Source organism: Dermacentor silvarum, chromosome 1 (genome assembly GCF_013339745.2).
Source record: "Dermacentor silvarum isolate Dsil-2018 chromosome 1, BIME_Dsil_1.4, whole genome shotgun sequence".
In the NCBI taxonomy this organism is placed as follows: Eukaryota; Metazoa; Arthropoda; class Arachnida; order Ixodida; family Ixodidae; genus Dermacentor; species Dermacentor silvarum.
In genome coordinates, this window is record NC_051154.1 from 380,475,652 (window position 1) to 380,497,848 (window position 22,197).

At 49.0% G+C, this 22,197-nt stretch overlaps 1 protein-coding gene across 2 annotated transcripts in view; it reads left to right on the plus strand.

The window, feature by feature from the left end:
- LOC119437494 (uridine-cytidine kinase 2-B-like) overlaps positions 1-22,197 on the plus strand; it is a 96,260-nt gene that overhangs the window by 40,672 nt on the left and 33,391 nt on the right. For both annotated transcript variants that reach the window (XM_037704500.2, XM_037704502.2), the window contains one exon: positions 19,818-19,915. In XM_037704500.2, the coding sequence (XP_037560428.1) occupies positions 19,818-19,915 (98 nt within the window). The remainder of the gene's footprint in view (positions 1-19,817; positions 19,916-22,197) is intronic.

A 22,197-nucleotide genomic window follows, 5' to 3' on the forward strand; every position in this document is an offset into this window, starting at 1 on the left:
AGAACATGGTATTCCTTACATACCCTTCTGCTGCGACATTTTTTTTTCTTCCCTTTTTGCTTCCTTGAAGATGCCAAATGCACAAATGTCTGTTGCTAGCTGAAATAATACAAGCAGCTTTATTCCGTGAATATACGCACAGGGTTAGCCATTCTTTAAAAATAATGAAACTCGTTTGGTTGGTGTTATCCTGAATGCCTTATTGTTGCGCATAAAGCCGGCTCCGCTGTATTTATTGTCTATTTCAGTCGAAATTCAGACCAAATGATGTATATAGATGCAAGTTCGACACTGCACCAGAAGTGCTTGTAGCTGCGCCAAATCAGCTTTTTGCCTGCACCAACATCTGTGCTGTAAGGTCAAATGGCTGTTCCACCACTGCCTGTGAAAATTAGAAAAAAAAAATAAAGATGGGGGCATCTCAAGGAGGCTCCAGAGATTCACGCTCAGGTCCTTGAAGCCAGATGCATCCACTCAGCTATACCACGAACACTCTTTCATGACATGAGCGTTAAAGCATTTGTGTGCTGCCTTAGGTCTTTCAGTGATGATGTCTGAGCGCAGTTAACCTTATTATAGGGAAGTTGAAGGGGCGTAATGATTACTTCTTTATCACCATTGTGTCATTATAGCCATGCATGGCTTTGATCATAGATACAGTCGAGCCCACTTACACTCAAGTCTCACTACAGCAAAATTCACGGGATACGCAAAAATTTTCGTTGTGGCGGAACTTCGTTGACGCGTAATTCGTATGTACTAAGGCGGTCCGATAAGTACTTAGCCTTCGAAAGAAAAACGAAAATTTTGGAATGGTGTCGATTTATTTCTCAACATAGTCTCCTTTCAACTCTATACACTTGACCCAGCGATCCTCCAACTTCTTGATCCCGTCAGAAAAATATGTTTTCTCCTGAGCTACAAAGTAGGTTTCTGTGGCGGTGATAACTTCTTCATTCGACTCAAATTTTTGTCCGGCAAGTGACTTTTTCAAGTTGGGAAACAAGAAGAAATCACTTGGGGCCAAATCTGGAGAATACGCTGGATGGGGCACCACTACTTCGTAGCCCAGTCGAAGTGGCGACGGCGCAGGTGTGAGCTGGCACGTTGTCATGGTGGAAGAGCACCTTTTTCTTCACCAAATGTGGCCGTTTTTTTGCAATTCGGCGTCGAATCGGCCCAGTAATTCGGCGTAGTAGGGTCCTGTCACTGTTTTGCCCTTAAGGTAGTCGACGAAGATCACACCTTGAGAATCCCAGAAAATGGTGGCCATCATCTTTCCGGCCGATGCGACAGTCTTCGCCTTCTTCTGAGCAGGTTCTCCGGGTGCAGTCCACTGTTTTGACTGTTCTTTGGTTTCTGGTGTGTACCAGTGGATCCATGTTTCGTCGACGGTCACAAAACGACGCAGGAACTCCTTCGGATTACGCTTAAACAGCTTCAAACACTGCTCTGAAGTGGTCTCACGGACGCGCTTGTTGTCCGGAGTGAGCAAACGCGGCACCCATCGCGCCGACAGCTTTCTCATGCCCAAAATTTTATGCAGGATATGACCCACGCGGTCTTTTGAGATGCCTACTGTCTCAGCTATCTCGCGCACCTTCAGTCGGCAGTCTGCCAATACGAGGTCGTGGATTTTTGCCATGTTATCGGCCGTGGTAGCCGTTTGCGGGGCCCCTGGGCGAGGCTCATCAAAAACCGACGTGCGACCACGTTTAAACTCGTTGAACCAATTTTTGACGATTGCCATCGAAGGAGAAGACTCACCGTAGATGGCATCCAGTCGCTCTTTGATTTCGCTGCGCGATTTCCCTTCCAAAAACAAGAATCGAATCACCGACCGATATTGCTCTTTTTTTCATTTTTTAACGGACACACGAAAAATCACCTGCCTCCTCTTCCTCAAGCGGCCAAAAACAAAACCACGAGCCCGATTCGACTGGACGGGCATGTGTCCCTCTAAAAGAGCGTACTCAACGTCAGTATATGTCTCATGCGATAGCGTCGCGCTGTCGTGGTGAGGCTAAGTACTTATCGGACCGGCCTCGTATAGACGTATGTAAAACGGCAAAGCCGCAAATGAAACCGAAACCATCGTCCGGGAAAACTTCACGATGACGTGGGGGAAAAGGTTGAGACGTACCGAAGGCGGTCAATAAAGTGTCAACTTCACGAGAGAATGCATTTTGCGCTGCTGTTATAGCATTTTTCATACATTGTGGCCGACGCCCAAACCAACGCGCGTGCCCGGCCGATCGCGAAACACTCATTTTGAGGCACATGCACCATCGTATCGAAGCGGTCTGAATTATCACAATTTCATTGCATATTTATGACAAAGTCGGCAAGCTTGCGCGCACTGGAAGTTTTATTTGCAGAAGTCGGTCAGCCTGGATTTCTTGCACTTCACGGCAAGCAAAGGCGTTACATGAGTCTCACAGTCCGTTAAAAGAGCCATCACAATTTCATTGTCATAAGCTCTGATAACTTTTAAGATGAGGTCAAAAGGATCCATTACTTTCAAAGCAGTCGCCAGAGTCAGTGTGTCTAACGGGCTGCCATTTTCCCCAGACGACGAGACGTTGGCATCATGTGGACAACAGCGGTTGCGGCGCGGCTGCCGTATCTTGAAAGCAATCTGCGACATGCACAAAGTGCGTGCCCGTGCGGGCCTCGTCTTCAAAGCGATCTGCAATGTGGGCAAAGTGCAACTAGAGCCGGTAGAGTTGTGTGTGCTGTGCTTTCGACATTTAGTTCGGTGTTGGAGCAAAAGACAGCAAGGAGGTCAATTCACCCGCTGCGATTGCCGCGCCTTGTCACTCCAGTGTGTTGACACCGAGTTTCTGCGGTCATCGAGCGAGATGTGTTCATGTTTACCTGTCCACGCGTGACACCGTGCTTGGTAATTCAGTTAGTAAGCGAATGTTTACAAGTTTATACGGCCGATAAAGCTACTATCCTTAGTTTGTATAGCTGTCTACTAATCTGCTATCGCAATCGATGCTTCACCTTTTGGGCGAAACTGTGAAATTTTTTTCTTCCGCTTTCTGCCTCGGCAATCATACGTGCCTTCTCCTCGAGAGAGAGAAATTTACGCTTCTTTGTTGGCGTAGCCATTTCGATTGGACACACACCACAGAGGAAACGGCAGCGATTGGGGTGATCCCGTGCAGTCTCGTGCAGGTTCGTGATGACCACGCGTGGCTATGGTTTGCAGTGGCGTAAATCGGTACTTTAAATTTAATTTCGTTCGCGAAAACCTCGTTCAAGCAGACATATGATCGTCACAGCTTTGGAACGGCCTTCTAATTTGACTACTCGGCAGTTCCAATTTCAATTCAGTCCCAGTTTTGTTCTCGAAAAGTTTGTTGAAGCGGCAATACCGAATACAATGCCTTCGTTATGAAGATACTTTTTTGTATTACTTTCTATGGGCAGCTGACGGGGAATCGGAAAATCTTCGTTGTAGCGGAAATTTCGTTGTAGCTGCATTTGTTGTAGGTGGATTCAACTGTATAACATTATTCAAGTGCCAAGAAAATCTCATTGTTATAACTGATAATTGTTATAACTGGGTTGCATGAAAAAAGCAGAGACAAAAATTCAAACATTTTAATTAGACATAAAGAAGTACAGTCGTGCCCACTTATGGCATTACCGATTTTAACAATATTGAGCTCTGGCACTGTGAAATTTTGTGTGCATTCTATGGTAAAATTAACCGCTTACTACAATGTTTCCATGCTGCATTACTAGCTATAACAATGAAATCTGGCTACTGGGTGCCTTCGGCGAAAAGAAAAAAAAAACATGAAATTCAGGGGGAAAAAAATTATGCAGGGCCAATGCACATGTTGGAATCTATGTGAAGTGAAGCTTCCGTGAAGCAGTTAATGAAATGCAGTGGTGGTCCAACTGCGCCATTTTGCTACAATTCTACTTGTCTGCGCCTTGCTGCACCCACAAAAGTGCAAGTTGCGCCAAAGCGCCACCTTTGCCTTGGGCGCTATGCAGACATCACAGTAGCGTGGCCAATCTCTCCGTTTGTGGACAGACTCGCGGCTAAGCATTCCGAGCATCGGCGATGCAGACTTTGCGACTAAGCTTCGCGCACGGAATCCTCGATCGAACACGCAGTTAAGCCTTTCAGCACTCAATGTTTCGGAATTCACGACTAAGCACATCGAGCGTCGACTCCTCGGGCCCGCGGCTAGGCATTTAGTGCATCGGCACTTGGGACTGCGCAACTAAGCACATCGAGCATCGACTCCTTCGGCCCGCGGCTAGGCATTGTTGTTGCACAAAATTGCTTTTCTGCATTTCTACTCACCTTTGTATTTTGTATGATTGCATAAAACTATTCTTAGTAGTCTACAAGTGCTATTTACATAGACAAATAAAGCTAAATGGCTGCGTCAGTCTGTCTTGCTTGTGTCCATTTGCTCTAAAAAAGTACTTAACAATTGTGTAGTAGTAATAAGCTGCACCAAATGCAGTGATTCCACTCCTGCGCCAACTGCGCCAAAGTGCGCCAAATGGGATTTACTGCGCCATCCTGATACAATCGACGAAAATTGCGCCTAACTGCGCCAAACAGTCTCGGATTTGGCGGCGTCTATCGCCGACAATTGCACCAACGGGGAATTAAAACGTGCAACGCGATGATAGGGCTAGCCTTAGTTGCGAACAGGAGACGAAACAGCACTAGTGCGTGCGTCCCGATTAAGGGGGGACGCGGCTTTCGCATCGCGAAAAATGGCTAAAAATCGATTTTTTGAAAATCACATTTTCAATTTCTGTAACTCTTATTTTATCTGATTCCGAAATATCATCGCTGAAAACCAAGTAGAAGTGCTCTAAAGAAATTGTTGTATCAGCCAAAGTGCCGAAAAATTTCGCGGAAATCGCGAAAAAACGGCGTTTTTCAAGCCACGATATCTCCGGAACGGCGCAGCCGAGCGCCACCATCTTGGACTCGTTGGAAAGCGCATTTCTCCGTCTTCAAATTTGCCGCTTCAGCTATCTCCTCCATACAGAAACAAGCACAGAAAAAGCAAATGATTGAAGGTCGTGCCGGAGCCACCGATTGTCCGCGCCCGCCACGTGACTCCAGCGCGGTTCGCCAATTGGTCCGGTGCTCGCTTCGCGATGGCGTCGTCTGCACCGCTTGTTGCGGTCTCTTCGCGATCTCTGGGCAGTTTCCGTAATCTCGACTAGTATTAGAGCGGGCGCTACGTGGACATCGCAGTAGCATGGCCGATCCCGCTTTTTGTAGACGTCTCAGACCCGCGGCTAAGCATTCGGAGCATCGGCGACGCGGATTCGCGACCTAGCTTCGGGCACGGAATCCTCGGTCACGCGGCTAAGCCTTTCGCGCGTAGGCGTCTCCGACTCGGCGATCAAGCACATTGCGCGCGGGCTTCTCGGATCCTTGCCTAAGCCTAGGAGGCGTTGCCTAAGCATTTCGTGCATCCGCGCCTCCGACTGCGCGACTAAGCACATCGAGCGTCGACTCCTCGAGCCCGCGGCTACGCATTTCGCGCGTCGGCACATCGCTCAGCGAGTCTCGACTCCTCGGACCCGCGGCTAGGCACTTCGCGCGTCGGCCCTGCGAGCGTCAACTCCTCGAGCCCGCGGCTAGGCATTTCGCGCGTCGGCACCTCGGAAGGCGCGACTAAGCTAATCGAGCGTCGCCTCCTCAAGCCCGCGGCTAGGCATTTCGCACGTCGGCACATCGCTCATCGAGTGTCGACTCGTCGGACCCGCGGCTAGGCACTTCGCGCGTCGGCACCTCGAGCGTCGACTCCTCGAGCCCGCGGCTAGGCATTTCGCGCCTCGGCACATCGCTCATCGAGTGTCGACACCTTGAGCGTTTATTCCTCGGACCCGCGGCTAGGCATTTCGCGCGTCGGCCCCTCCGACTGTGCGATTGAGCTTACCGAGCGTCTATTATTTGGACCAGCGACCAGGCATTTCGCGCGTCGGCACCTCGTACCCGCGACTTAGCACATCGTGTGCCGACTCTATTATCATAATGCCACAATATCTCGTAACAATACCTATCTACCACCCCTTCATAAAGAGAACCTCATCATGAGCTCTGCTCACTAGACCACTTGGGCTGGCACAGAAACGTGGCTGCAGGAGTGAGGCATCATACAAAAGTACAGGCTGGAAAGCACCTAGCAGCTGCATTGCTGCCTATCTATCAGTGACTCTCCTAACCTCCATGTCAATGGAAGATGATTCAGAAGGCTGCTGAGAGCCTTCATTCAGTAACATGGTCGATTCTACCAAAAGAAAACAATGCCTCACTGACTGCACTAGAGACTGCTATCAATGAGGCAGTCTGCAGGTACAACGCTAGAACTACTGTATATTTATGCCCACATAGTTCTGCACCTCACTTGGTTTGAAACCCAGGCACCATGCTCTTTGTAGAGCAGCAGTAAAGAATGCCATACAAACTTGAAAAACGCAGAACAAAGGCACAGCAGCCCAGAGGCCACATGATGCGGGAACGGTCCCACATTTGCGACGCAACAGCGGTGCTACCAATGCATTGGGTACTATGGGAGCTTAACAGCCGGGAAGATGCAGCGCCCGGGAACGTAACAGCGGGGTTCTACTGTTGCTTGTTTGAAGCGCAGCATGACATGTGATTATAATAACTGCATGCCGCCAATGTGTCCATCATTTCTGTTTATGGATATACGGAATGACATCTGGGAAAACTAGCAATATATGACACGATATCAATTTGTGTGTGTGTGTGTGTGTCGCATGTACACTCGTTTTTTTGAAATACTTCAGGATGTGAAAAATCAGCTGCTCCAAGCTGCTCCCAAATGCCAAATTGCCTGCTCTAAAGTGCTCCAAAATGAAATTTCTGATGCTCCAAAAATTGCTCCAAATCAGAAGTCCGCAGTAGCATCACTGCAAATGTCATGCGCTTGCTTTTCTCCTGCTCCAACTGATCCAAAATACAAAATATTGTGCTACAGAACTGCTACAAAATGCTAATGTGGCTGCTCCTAAATTGTTACAAAACGGATTTCTTCCTGCTTCAAAAATTGCTCCAATTCTTAAACTGGCTGGACCACCACTGGAAATGAAATAAGTTTGCCCATTTAGTTGCTGCGTCTTTTGCATAAAGAAAACTGGTGCGCGCATGTGCTCTCGTGCACCCGGGCTGCACAGTGTGACAAATCTTATACAGTTAAACCTCAATATATAACGAACTTCAGTATAACGAAATTCTCAATATAGCAGAGTATTTACCTTTTTATAACTTCTGCATAGAACACCATGTATTTAGAACCTAAAAAAATTTAAATTCTCGGGTTTCACGTGCCAAAACCGCGATCTGATTATGAGGCATGCTGTAGTGGGGGACGCCATATTATTTTGACCACCTGGGTTTCTTTAACATTTCACCCTCATCGAAATGCGGCTGCCTTAGCCAGGATATGATCCCGCAACCTGGTTGTAGTGGCTAGCGCAACGTCCTAGCCACTACAACCATGGCGGATGTATTTAGTGCCTCAATATAATGAAGTGTGCTTATACACAATTTCAATATATTGATACTATTTCAATGCCGCTGCAAAGAATTACTGAGACAATAAATGAATACTTCTGTGGACGCAGTGGTAGACGAAATGGTAGAATTACAAAGGCGGCTGGTGCCTCGCGCATAATATGCTTTGAGTGCGATTGAAAACGTGCAAAGGTGAGCCGTGAAGGAGGGTGGCGTGATAAGTGCTGTCTTTTTCTTCTCGCGCGAGCAAGGGGAAAAGGGGGAATGGAGCAAGCTTGCGGTAATGCAATAAAACGTGTCTGGCCGGGGTAGTGCAGGTTGCCGCACGTCTACTTTTCCATTGTAGCCGTTGCAGCGCATGGCTGTCAGCGTGGCTGAGCGCCTATTCAGCTAATGCACTGCTTTAGAGGTAATCTGCTGCGTGTACAAAGAGTGGGCGTGCATGAGATGGTGTGACATTGTGTAAACATAAAATCGTAGTGACACATAAAGTGCTGCTTTGCAGTCAGCCCACCACATTCTTCTTTTCTTCCAAGTGTCGCTGGGTTTTGCCAAGTGGTGATGTCTCCAAAGCAGTGCTTTTATTTATATTTGGCCACTTTGGCAACTTGGCAAAATGACGTCCCTTGTTCAAGGAAGTTGAATTTGCTCTCTGTCCAGCAAATTGCAAAAGAAATTGAGCTAGTACTTAGGCAGATGCCATCTGCAAGTCTTCTCACATCACTGTGTGGCCATTTAAAATATCATAAAGTCTTGTGCGAGCAGTAACAATGCAGAAAAGTGAATGCTCTGGTAAGCTAAAAGCTCCACGAGAAAACCTTTGACAATTTTATGCTGGGGTCATCATCGAGGCCGAAAGGGTTAAAACCAAGAGAGAGAGAGAAAAAACATTTGTTGAGCGCAAATGACAGCGTCTTCTTAGACGTCGGACGGGTTGGTTCCCTGGTTTCGGGACCCATATACAGGCCAGAAGCTCCTGGCCCCTAGCCGCCAGCGTGAGCTGGATCGACAGGGTGGGGCTGGACCGTAAGGTCTCCCATCGCTCATGGGGTGGGGTAGTGGGGGACGGAGGGGGGATGGGGGTATAGGGGATTTGAGTGAAGTGCACTCCATCAGGATGTGTGCGAGGGTGCCTGTGTCGTTTTTGCAAAATGAACAAATGTCCTCTTCGGTTTCTGGGTAGAATTTATTCATCAGGGCAGGGTAGGTAAGTGAACCCACCTGAATGCGCCTGATGATTGTTTGTTGTTCCCTGCTCAGGGTGTGGTGCGGCTCGGGAAAGGTGCGCCAATCCTCCCTATACTCGGAGGTAATCTCTCTGTACGTGAGCACCGGGTTGGTGGTGTCGGCGTCCTGCCCTGCCTGGAGGGTCATCGCTCGGGCATGGTAATCGGCTATGACGTAGCCGGCTACCTCTGTGTGGGCAGGCACCCATACGAGCTCTACAGCTCGCTCCGGTGCCCTTTTCTTCGTTAATATCGCGGCTGCCTCTGAGGAGATCACCCCTTTCCGGTAGCCGCCGTAAGCTCTTTTGGATTCTGTAACCACTACCCTGGCGCCCGGTTGGACGAGCGCCAGGGCTATGGCCACTTCCTCTGCCGTCGCTGACTCTCTGGTGTTGACTGCAGCGCTGTTTATCAACCGTTCCCTGTCGGTTACCACCACCGCTGCTTTGCTGCTGCCCTTGACGAGGGACGCATCCACGTGTAGGACTCCCTCCAACCGCTGCATTTTGATATTAATCGCCTGAGCTCTGGCTTCTCTCCTGCCATAATTTTTCTCTGGCGTCATGTTTCAGGGTAAGGGCTTGGTACCAAGGTGATTGTCGCCATCTATTCAGTTGGGATGTACCTTTTGATTGTTGCTCCCTCCTTGTGCCACCCTATCTTATCCAGCACCGCGCGGCCATGATTTGTCTGGCTCAGGCGGAGTCGCTGGTTAGACAGGTGGGCTTCTATGAGTTCGTCGACTGTGTTGTGTGCCCCCATGGCTTGAAGGCGCTGGGTCGACGAATAGATGGATAGGCCGAGGGCTTGCTTGGTGGCCTTTCTGATGATGGTATCGAGTGTATTCTTTTGAGTCCTGTCTAGATTGAGATACAGGGCCGAATATGTTATCCTGGATGTTATGAATGCCTGCACTAGTCTGAGGGCGTCGTCTTCCTTCAGTCCTCTGTTTCTACTTGAAACCCTTCTCAGCATGGCTAAGATCTTCTCTGCGCTGGTCTTCATCTTGGCGATGGCGGCGTGTGCTTTGCCATTGTCTTGTATGAAGAGTCCAAGAATTTTACATGTGTCCGTCGGCTTGACTGTGGTGCCGTCAATTTGGATGCAGATGTCTGGTGGGGGCTGCTTGCGGGGCTTTCCTGGTTGGATTACGAAAAGTTCTGACGTCTGCAGTGCGCAGCTGAGTCCACAGGTCTTTGCTCACTCGTGCACTGTGAGTGCTGCGCCTGAAGTGTCTCCTCCATCCAGCCGTCGGAGCCCGCTCGCTCTGTTCATATAGTAACATCGTCCGCGTAGAACGCGTGTCCGATTCCTTCGATTTGGTCTAGCAATCGTGGCAGTGGCAGTAAGGCCAGATTAAACAGGAGTGGTGATAACACTGCTCCCTGTGGGGTGCCCTGCTCCCCCAATTCAATGGGCTCTGATCGCTCTTCACCCATTGAGATTCGTTCCTTGCGGGAGGACAGAAAGTCTTTGACATATCCGAAAGTGCGCCTCCCGCACCTCGTCTCATTGAGGTTAGTGAGTATACTAGCGTGAGTAACATTGTCGAACGCCCCTTTGAGATCTAGGGAGAGGATTGCCCTGGGGCTGTTTCGCGTAGCTCTTTTGATTACCAGCTCTTGAAGCTGAAGCATGATGTCCTGTGTTGATAGATGCTTGCGGAACCCAAACATCGTCTTTGGAAGTTGGTCAGATACCTCAAGGTGTTCCTGAAGGCGACGTTAGTACCATACGCTCCATCACCTTGCCAACACAGGGGGTCAGCGATATTGGCCTCATGTTTTCGATCGCGGGGGCCTTACCCGGTTTGGGGATGAATCGCACCCAGGCCTCTTTCCACTCCGGCGGAAGTTGAGAGGTTTCCCAAGCCTTATTTATATGCTCGAGCAGAGATTGTGCCGTCCTACCACTCATGTTGGTGAGCAACCTGTAGGTGATGGCATCTCTCCCCAGAGCCCTTTTCTTGTTGCTCTTGTCAATTGCTGTCCACATCTCGGGGATCGTGAACGGCCTGTCCAGGTCTTCATTGCTGGGTCCTGTGTATTCTCGTAGGATCGGGTGTTGCCCTCGCTCCGTTTGAAAATAGTGGTCTTCTAGGGCCTTCATAAGCCGGTCTCCGTCGTATGTGTTGAGGACCTTCGTCAGCAATCGGTTGTTTGCTGCCTGCGGGGGGTCTATGAGGTGCCTCAGCAGTTGCCATGTCTTGCCCACGGACAACTGTCCCTGAAGGCCATCGCATACCTGCAGCCAGTTCTCTTTGCTGAGCTTGGCCACGTATTCCGAGATTTCGTCGTTAAGCTCGGCTATCCGACGTGCAAGCTTCCTGTTGTGCCTTTGTCTCTTCCAGCGCTTTGTGAGCGAACCTGCTGTTGACGAAAGGTACCTTCGTTGTAGTTGCAATTTCTTGGGTGAATTTGTCGACGTTCTTCTTCTGTTTCTTGGCTCATGTCTTGTACGAGGTATCGTGCGGGTTCCCTTCGTCCGCGTCTTCGCCGTCTTGTGGTGTGTATGCACGCATCTTATCCCAGTCAGTTATGCGAGCTGCTCCCAGCGAAAGGTACCTTCGTTGTAGTTGCAATTTCTTGGGTGAATTTGTCGAGGATCTTCTTCTGTTTCTTGGCCCATGTCTTGTACGAGGTATCGTGCGGGTCCCCTTCGTCCGCGTCTTCGCCGTCTTGTTGTGTGTATGCACGCATCTTATCTCAGTCAGTTATGCGAGCTGCTCCCGGCTTCGCCCGGAAGTCTGGGCCCCGTATGGTAAGTGTGATGATGGTGTGGTCAGAGCCCAAGTCCTCGTCCTCACACTTCCATGAGATATCCAGCATTCCGCTGAGCCAGGACAGGTCTGGTGTCGTATCTCTCGAGACGCTGTTGCCTCTTCTTGTGGTTACTCCGGGTTCGTTGAGTAGAGAAATGTCCAGGTCTTCCATAGTCTTGACCAAAGCCTTTCCCCTCTTGGATTGAAATTTGTACCCCCATAAGGTGTGCGGCACATTGAAATCGCCCAAAATCGGGAGTGGCCTGTTCCCGGCCAATTTCTTCGTGTCCATCACAACTCGATCGAATTCATAGTGTCTTTGCGATTGTCTGCAGTCATGGAGAAAGAATAACAGGAGGCGAAACTCTGGGCTGGCGCAAGCGCGAGCACTGGTCGTGATAATGTCACGCTGGGAGAGGAGGAAACACGCTGGTGGTGAACGTTGGCGCAGCGCCCCTTGTGGCGACGGAAGTAAAAAAAATTGCTCCCCGACTGCGCCCGGCGTCGTCTGCTACTGGCCACTTGCGCTGGCTTGTCTGATGCTGCAAAAAGATTTTTGCCAGCGCGGTTCACACTCAAGGAATAAAATACCTGTAGACTGTCATGGTATAAATATTTTTTCAAGATTTAAATTTAGGATCACATGCTTTTTATGCGGCAATAATAGCAAGAAACTAGAGCACTTGAAGGACCATACGATCTGCGATCATATCCAGGTGCGTATGGAAAGAGCAGACGATTTGCAACCATACCTATGCGCGTATAGAAAACTGCACTTGGTGCTTTTTCAAATTTTTTGGCGTAACAAAAAACGAGAATTTGTTTCGTCGTGCACTATAAAAAGTACCGATCAGAGTATGCGATACATAGCTACCATGCAGGGAAACTAAATTTAATTATATTTCTGCGGCAAGTTTGGGGAGACGTGGACAGACGGAACAGCAGAGTCTGCCGCTCGCTTTGCGGAGTCAGAATCATCCCTTCTAAGTTTTGCAATTCCTCTTGCTCCTCTACGATGTAAGTGTTCGTTGTGTACGCGTTTCAGGATTATCGAAAATGGGGCACCGATGCTTCGTCCCAAACTGTAACAGCGGATATAAGTAATGCGCGGAAAGCTCCAAATGACGAACGCCTGCAAGAATGGGCGAGATCTATAGAAAGCGAGGATCGAGAACTGACGAGAAACGACGTCTGCTGATTTCCCTAGCTGAACGCTCAGCAGGCGTAAATACTACGCTGACCATGGAGGCGCATTCTTCCCTGACCAGCCGAAAAAGTCATTATTGCTCCTTGGGGCGGTACTGGTCGGTCCCCGTCTCATGGCGCTCCGGCCAGCTTAGCGAGAACACGTTGTAATACCGTATTTACTCGAATTTAGGCCGACTCCGATTCTAAGCCGACCCCCCAAAAGTTCGAAGTCCGAAAAAAAAAAACTTACCTCGAATGTAGGCCGAACGAAAAAGCGAGGACAGCATTCGCAAAATAAAACAGCATTTATTAAATTCGAACATGCCGAACTCATTCTATGTCACCATCGCTGCTAGCCTCGTCGCTATCTTCCTTACTGCTGACATTGTCAAACAGTGCGCTATATTCAGTACTATCAAGCGCATTAGAGATGCTGCATTTTTTGAAGGAGCGCACGATCAATGTTCCTTCTCGTTGCGGCGCACGCAAAAAGCATCTCCCGTGGCCCCCTCCAACGACAGACCGATGCCTCTACGGCTAGCACAACTACCGTATTTACTCAATTCTCACGCTTCCTTGATTGTAACGGGCACCCGTTTTCCGTGACGAAAAAAAAAAAAGTCCTTTACAGTACCGCGCACCTCATGCTTTCAAACAGAAGTACAACTTTCTGTCATTTGGAAAAATAGGTTTCCTCCCGATGCACTGAAGTTGCGATGAATAAAAAAAGTCGCAGTTTCGCCCGAAAGGCGATGCATCGAATGCGATAGCAAATTAGTAGACCGCTATTAACAAGCACGGTGTCACGCGCGCACAAGCAAACATGAACACATCTCGCTCGTTAACCGCGGAAACGAACTGCAGAACGCTAGAGACGGAGCGCGCCTTCGTGCTAGCATGCGTCTCGCTTCAACGCGGCGAAAACACGGCACGCGGCGGACTTTACCCGTCGCAGATTGCTTACATGATAGGGCCAAGGCGATCGTATCGCCGGAGTGGATCGAGTGGATCGTCGCACATTACGTCCTGCTGCGGTCCACTGAAACCGTTCCGCATTGCTTTGCTGGCGAAAATTCTTTCCTTCTGTTTGCGCCAGTCCCGCTCGCAAGTTTCGGATTCTCCGAACGCCCGTGATGCGGCCCGATTTCCGTCCGTCTCCGCACAGATAATCACTTTCCTTTTAAATGCGGCATCACGATGACCTTGGTACTTCATGCTGATAGATAGAGCAGACGCTGAGAACGTGAAGACAGACGGTAGACTATTGCCTAAGCACGTGTACTGCAGCACACGGAGGAAGCTTCCGCATGCTACGGTAGCTAGGCTCGACGCGCGTGCGAGGCGGCCATTTTGAAATGCCGACGCAGATTTAGGGTCATGTTGAAAGTGCACAGTTAGATTCGAGTAAATACATTATTCGTTTAGAAAGTGGCACTATAGTGGCATCGCCCATTTGGTGCCATTACGATAACGCCACACCGCGCGCCGATGCTGCACCATACCGATACAACCGATACGACGCAGGTCAAAATGGCGACGTCGCTCGTGTACTTCAGTTGGCTACTGGCGCGGCTAGTAGTGGCTGTGATACTAACTTTTCTGAATGGTGCTAACTATGCACCGTATTTATCAGTTTCAGTTAAAAACTGGCGCGTTTGTTTAAATCCTCGAATCTAAGCCGACCCTAGAGTTTCGTATGTGATTATTTGAAAAAAACTATCGGCCTAGATTCGAATAAATACGGTAGCTGCCGTCTCGTTTAGCGACAGGCATTGTGTTCAGCTAGCGTACTCGAGCTGTAGCTACCTAATGCAAGCGCGGCGCACTGGCATCAAGCATCCACGCGCGAGCAGACGACAAGACTGAGCCCCGCGCTCCCGCATCCGCTGCATCGCTTCGGCAAAAGCGTCACGTGACCATACGTCATGCGTCCGGCGTTTGGTAGGGGGTGCTGTCACGACGTCCGCCGCCGCGCTCCAGCGTGACATTATGACGACGCGAGAAGGGGCTGAGTTGTGCCTCCTGCGTTATTCTTTCTCCGTGTCTGCAGTATACGCTCATAACGAAAATATTGTTTTTACTTCCAATTTCCTTTGTGTGTATTTCCACCAGCGTGTGCTCACACCCTGCTTGTGCAGTAAGGTGTTGAGTAGCTGCTATGTGATTCTCCACTAGGATCGCTGTACCCATTTTGGTTGGGTCGGTGTATGTAACGTATCCCGGAATTTTTGGGACTCCCCTTGTCTCTTATAAAACAAGAATGGCCGGCCTAGTTTCAACCTGATTCATGTGAAGTGCCAATTTCATGTCTTTGTATCTTATTCCTCGGCAGTTCATTGATAAATGGTCGTGAGCTCTTTGTAGCCCATTTTCTTAGTCCTTCTATTTTTACTTGGCGCCATTGCCTTCGTTGGCGGCTGTCTCTAGCCGCTCCTTTCTCATTGAGATGGCCTTCTTGATCCTACTCATTCGTTCCTTCTTTAACGATGTGGGTTTCATTCTGATCTCGATGGCTGCCACTCATGCCGCATACTTCTCGTGTTTAGTCTCGAGCGCGTTAAGGGGGGATGTGGGTTCTAAAAATTTTTTCTTTAGTTTTGGTTCTATCTTAACTAAACTTCACTGCTTAGATCAATTTTTCACACTGATTTTAAATCTATAATTAGTTTTTTGATAGCTACTCTAGTTCAGAAAGTATTAAAATCTGGAAATAAATTTTATGAGTACTTCTTACGGGGCTTTTTGGCAATTTATCCTTGTCAAAGACAAAAAGTAAGAGCATGACTTTAATGCCAAAGACTTGCTCTAGGGGGTGATGCTATTTTTATTTGTTTGAAAGCGTTATAAAGGTAAGAAAGGAGACCAACATTGACTGTGAATGTATTTTTCTTATTTTCACTCCATTGTTACTTTTGATTGTAATTTATAAAATAATGCTAGAGCAACATAAATAGCATCACCCCCTAGATCATTTCATTACGAATACACTGATACTAAACTTGTTATTGTCACTCCACAACATCATAGAAAAAAGCCCCGTAAGGCTGAGTGCGGTGTGTAAAAACATCGAACTGAGAAAAACGCATTTGAAGTTTAGACAGCTGAAACTTTTTCTAGAATCCAGCTACAGCACTATTAATGACATCATTTTGTATCTCTATTCTTCACGAGAATGACTATACTAAATATATGACTGTACCCTGCCAGAAAACTGGGAAAAGCTTGTGATAAAGCCATGTACTGCCCCTAAACCAGCATGAGAAACTACATTTCCCACTTCGTGTGCCTGTTCCAGTGGCCTGCAAGCTAAATGAATACAAAAATTGTATAATAAAGTAGCCTTTCCATAGACAAATAAACTTACACAATGTTCAAGTCAAAATCACGCATTTATGGAATATTTATTGAATGACGAAGATTGATTATTGTCATTCAACAACACTTTGCTCTACAGCATGCCAGGGCTGTATATGCAGGGTTCTTTGCTGGCTTGTGCCGTTTTGAAAGCCTAACCTTGGTATCACTACTGTCTAGATGCTCATTTTGCGACTTCCGAAGCTTTTGCGACTAGCAACTTGAATTTCCGGTCCGTTGCGCACTATGATGCCAGAGACTCCTTCAAGATCGCCGCACTTCTCGCGCGCTCAGCCGACTCGCCCACTCAACGCGGTGGCTGACGATCCGATGACATCAGATGGGCCGTAGAATACGCCCAGTAGAATGAACGGCCACGTTAGATGCGCCGCTTAGGACGCAACAGGTGGTTCCGGCCGTTCCGCTCGTGCCGACCGTTCGCGCACCGCGCTGAATAGTACGCCGTATCAACGCGGTCTTGCGCTGAATGGTATGCCATATCAACACAGTCTTGGGTGCCGCTGGATGCGCTGGCTGACGATCCGATGACATCAGATGGGCCGTAGAATACGCCCAGTAGAATGAACGGCCACGTTAGATGCGCCGCTTAGGACGCGGTGGTTCCGGCCATTCGGGTAGCGCGCCTTCGTCCGCGATCTTCAGCCGTGCGTTCGATGGATGCTTTCGTTTCTTTCCGTAAGATTAACGCGTTATCTTCAGACGAGCGCAAGACGAAAAGACGGTTCGCGAGCCGCGTGAACACAAGCGTAGCAGACGACCGCGAGAAACCGGGAGCAACAGAGATACGGCGGCGCACGCAAAACAAACAAAAAAAGCAAAATGGCCGCCTCGGTGGGCGCGCCAGCCAATGGGAGGCGCGAGACGGGGGGCTCGCCTTGCGCGCGCGCGCTCTGCCCAATCAGAGGCCCGGAACCACCCTTCGGAAAAGCGGCGAGAGCGGTCGTTCAGCCAACGCCTCCTTATTCTAGAGGAGGCGTTGGTTCAGCTTGAGCGGCGCCATTTTGAGCTGGCGCAAAATGCTCACAAAGAAAACAGCTACAAAACAAGCCCAAGATGGCGGCGGTCGGTTGGCGGCTGCGCCCGCGGCGCGCGCGGGAAGTTTCAAGAAATTTTGCCTGCCGCAGGTCGTTTCGCGTCTCCCGTGGCGTTTTGAAAGCCGATTTTTTCCTATTTACCGATCGAATTCAGGGTTAATAATTTGAGGGCAGCTGCTTGAAGGCCCAAACATTCCTAAAATGCGTTTTTCCAAAAATCAATTTTTCAGCAGTTTTTTACCATTCTAGAACCCGCGTCTCCCCTTAAGTCGATCTTCCATGCGTTTCAGCACCGCTAGAATGATCGTTTCGCCAAGCGTGAGTTGCTTCTGTTCTTCAATGCGTGGCTGCGTAGCCGTTTTGCTAGTCTGAGCCTCTTCAGCCTCCATGGCTTCCTGCTTCTGTGGTGCCTGTGTTTTGCTAGAAGTCGGAGGGAGTGACCTCCTACAAGGCATTTTCCGCGGGTACTCCGCCGCTGCATTTGTTTCTGTCTGGTCGTTTACCGTCCCTTGGTTAGCCTTTGCGACCAATTGATCAATTTTGCTCATGAGCCCCTTAATTTGGGCGTTGTGTTCCAATATCTGTGCATTCTGCTTTGCAATGATCTGCTTAAGCTCCGCAATTTCTGCATTTTTCTTTAGTTGTAGCTTTAGAAGAGGGGGAGGAGGGGTTGAGGGCGGGGAACTCCGAATCGAGCGATTTGGAAGACCCATTTGCCCAGCCCACCTTTTTAGTTGCTGATCCTTGTTGTTCTCCAGGCCACCTCCTTGACTTCGAACGCTGTCCCCGTGCCGGTGCCACACCGTCCTTGAGCTTGCTCCGCCGCCTCGAACTTCCCCGCTCGTCGTCCCGTGATTGCGATCGGGAGCGGCTGCGCCGGCGACCGTCGGCGCTCCTTGTCGGCGTCCTTGATCTCGAACCGTCGCTTCGTTGGGGTCCGCCTGCAGGACCTACGATCGTGACTTCATCCTCGTTCTTGTCGTCTCTGCTGCTTCCTTTCCCATCGGCGTTGCCAGACGACGAAAGGAGTCTTGAAACGCGCTTTACATGTTCTGTCCGCTGTAATGTGGCTGCCGCCGCAAAGGCCGCACTTGGGCTCACACACGTGATCTTTGGTGGGCTTGGCGATTCCGCATCCTCGACAGATTTTGTTGTTAGGGTCTGGGCACACATCCATTCTATGCCCCAACTGGCCGCAGGCTTGACATGCCTCAATCTACTTTCTATATAATCTGCACTCCGTAAGGAGATTGCCGTATCTGACATATCTTGGGACTTTCTTTCCGGCGAACGCGATGACCACTGACCGAGATTGCCCGATGCGATTTGCTTGTAATGCCGTGGGGTTATAGTCCTGCACGACTTGCTCTTGGATGTCCATGGCCAGTGTCCTCGAGAGGAATGCCCCGAATCACGCCTTTAAGGGTTCCATGCAGTGCGGCCTCGTATGTATTGACCTCGTATGCCATTCCCCTGACGTCGATGCGCTCGACTGCCGCATAACGGTCAGCGTTCTCCTGCCGGGGGCTGCTTATTACGAGAATGTTTTGGTGCCCGTTGGGACAGATGACGTCCTCTCTTGCTTCTTCTGCTGCGACTTGTGCTGCCGCCGCCAGAGCTCGACTTAATTCTACTCTAGTCACTTCACTAACGCAGAGCCCGCCACGTGGTCGGGTGACGATCTTCATGTTGCTTCGCGGGAGCTTCGGCATTCGTGACTTCTTCATTAGCCTTCCCTTGTTAATAGGCGGGCGCTTTGTACGCTCCACGCCGTCCGTCCTTGGGCTGCAGCTGGCGTCAGGCGGGGCCTTAGCCGCCTTACCTCTGTTGCCGGGTGGCCCTTCAACTTCTTCCCGGCCGTCTTCCAGCCAGTTGGCTCGCGTGCATAAAGCTGGGTCAACTTCTCCCCATCGACTTCTATCTGCATGGCCGAAGCCATCTCTTCTAACAGCAGAGTGGCTCCCGCTGTTGCTATCGGTGTCCGCAAGGGACCCGCCTTGACCCCGGCGTGGCCGTAGTCGAGGTTAAGGTTAGCACGGCGTCGGCAGCCGATTTCACTCAAAGTCCTCTAGAATGGAAATCCGAGATCTCGCACCTGTGAAATTCATGTCCACATGTCCGGGAAGACTTCACGGAGTTTTTGTGAAAAAATCCGGTCAATTGGGATGAAATAATTGCTGTAGTCGCGGTCCGAGAGCATCAGAAAACACAGCCGTTCGAAACGGCGTCTTCTCACATCTCTTAAAACCAAGAGGCATACGTTAACTACTGTAGCATACTGTTGCAGCTTTTTTTTGCATGTGCGAAGGGGTACAGTGACGCTCTGTGTCAATTGGGGAGAGCACTGTGTTGTATTGAGTCGTTTTTCAGCATTAGCTGCTATGGGCTTAATCCAATAGCCGTTTCGGTTCGTGATGTTGTATGCCGCCGCTGCCAGTGTCTGTCGCAGCTATTGCTATTGCCTCCTTGCAAGGTACGAACTACTGATGATGAAGTGAATCGTAGAGCTACGCAGGCTGCTACAGCCAGTCAACGTCGGGCTCAGCAGACCGCTGTGCAGAGAGCAGCACAAGCCACAGCTCGACGCCGGGCAGACAGTTAAGTCTGCCCGGCTCCTCCAGCTTACGCTGTGACTGTGCTGCGTGTGCCATGCAGGCCTGTGACTTTTTTTTTTCTCTCTTCTTTTTTTTCAGTGCTCCGTGATGTGAAAGAACGCGGTCGGGACCTCGAGAAAGTTCTGCACCAGTACACAAATTTTGTGAAGCCTGCGTTTGAGGAGTTTTGCCTACCTGTAAGTTTCTTGTTCCTGTGGAAGTTCAGAAGTCACATGCTTGCAGTTTCACATTTTAAAGAATTGATAACACTGTCTGCAATTTCTTGCTGTTTTTTGTATGTTTCGAGCATTTCGCAAAGTACTTGGAAAAGCCTCACAATGCGTTCTGATCTCACATTGGGAGATGTGACTGTTCGTTAGAGCTTAAGACCATTCGTTGCCAGTCCCTTCATGCTTAATTTAGTGAACACCACATTGAATACCAGGCCTCAATAAACTGAAGTCATTTATTAGAAAAGCTGTTTAATAAAAGATGTGATGCATGCTTGGAAACTTTGTTACTATTATTTGGCAGCAGTGATGTTTCTGTCATTCAGATAAAGAAAACTGAGACCTTAAGTTTCAATTTACCTGCAACTTAGGTGGAGTGCATACAGTCAACTCTCGGCAATTCGACCTTTCACTTAATTCGAGTGCACAGAAACTTCCCAGCGAAAAACCATACTTGCTATGGAAGACAATCTCAATTAGTTTGAACGCGAAAGTTAGATACCCGCGTTGGTTAACTCCACCTCAGCCGGCGTGCCCTTATGTGCCGCAGCAGTTACTAAGGCTTGAAAACACAAGAAATTCAACTGACAGCGCGACTGCTTCCCTAGGCGTCAAGCTGCTTTACTTTACGTTTACTTAACTTTTCTTTTCCTTTCGGAACTTTCAAAACTTTACTCTTCCTTTCATTACAACACTGACACAGTGTTTAAACATATTGGTGCATGTCGCTGCATGCTGGTTGAGTTGCACTTAAAGAGCAAGAACGACATTACAGACTACTTTGAGCAATAAAAAAAATATTTTAGTTCGGTCATTCTGCCACCGTTTATTCATTCGGCCTTTCAGATATTTCGACCAAATCTTCTGGTCCCACCAGGGTCAAATTAACAGCAGTCTACTGCAGCATGAACCCTGTATCTAGAGATTTCTGCTTTATGTGACATAGTCTGATGCTCTGTGACCTATATTGAATACCAGGCCCTTGCGCCAATAAAATCCATAAATCATCACCTATATTGAAAAGGGGCAGGGAAGAAGGGGGTCAACATGTGACATTTTTTGCCCAAATTAATGCCGGTCCACTTTTGTTGGGCACAATTATTGCTCGGACATTCTGGTTTTCGGTGTGCGTGCAAATTAATCCAGTCTTTAAATCTCAAGGCACTAAAATCCACTAAAATGCATCTAATGCAGTTGTGGGGGCTTAGTAAAGCTCGGTCATGCTTGTTTTCTTTTTTTTTTTTGTCCCACACCGACACACTATTTTGTTCATCATTGCACCAACCTTTTTATGACGTTGAGATCGAATAGTACCACTCCCTGTCATGCCTCATATGGTCTCAAAGGCCATAGACCACAGCATGGTTTTCTGCCAGCAGACGACGCCATCACCCTATCATTGATAGGTAGGACATTAGGCAAAATAAGAACAAGAGCTTGGTGACGGTGCAACCCACCACCCCGTTTCAAAGGGGACGCTCATAGCATCTATCCATCCATGATGAGATTTCTCCACTTTTGTTCATTATGTCAAGAACAATGGCCAGCATTTTTACATGTGAATAATGTAACGAAGCAGATGTGACTGTTTTCCGGAAGAAACAAAGAAGGCAATGACTCCTACCATGATTGCGTGGCTCCAACATGACTGCTTTTGTTTTCGTTTCGACATGGTGTGTTTTCGTTTCAACATGCAGGCTGCCAACACTGGCGGTCAATTTTGCCTCGGCTGCTGCTACTTCACCATAGGGCCCGTCAAGCTTGACATTGGCTGCCCGAATAAGCATTTGTGCCTTTCAAGATTTATCGTTCTTGAGAATAAACTTCCTTATACAGTAAAAGCTTGTTAATTCGAATTCCGCGAGGATACTACTAAAATTCAAATTATACAAAATTCGAACAAATGAAAGAGTAAAAATCGCTCGGTTAAGGCTCGTATATAGTCCAACGTAGTGTGAACGCGCACGCGCACTACATCTATAGTTCGACACACTGGCACAGCCAACTTAACCGGACGCAGCCAACGCTGTCTGACTTGCGTGACGTCGAGATGGCTCTTGTTCCATTTGCGCATTCTTCGCGCCGACTACGCCTACCCACAATGCATTGTGCGAAGAAAAAAGGTGCCCACGCTGCTCCGCCAACGGTCACAGACAGCCATTCAAAGCAGCGCGCAGGTCGGAGATCGTTCTGTGCATGCTCCGAAAAGAGCAGCCGACGGTGCACGCGTCAAAGCATAGAAGGGACGG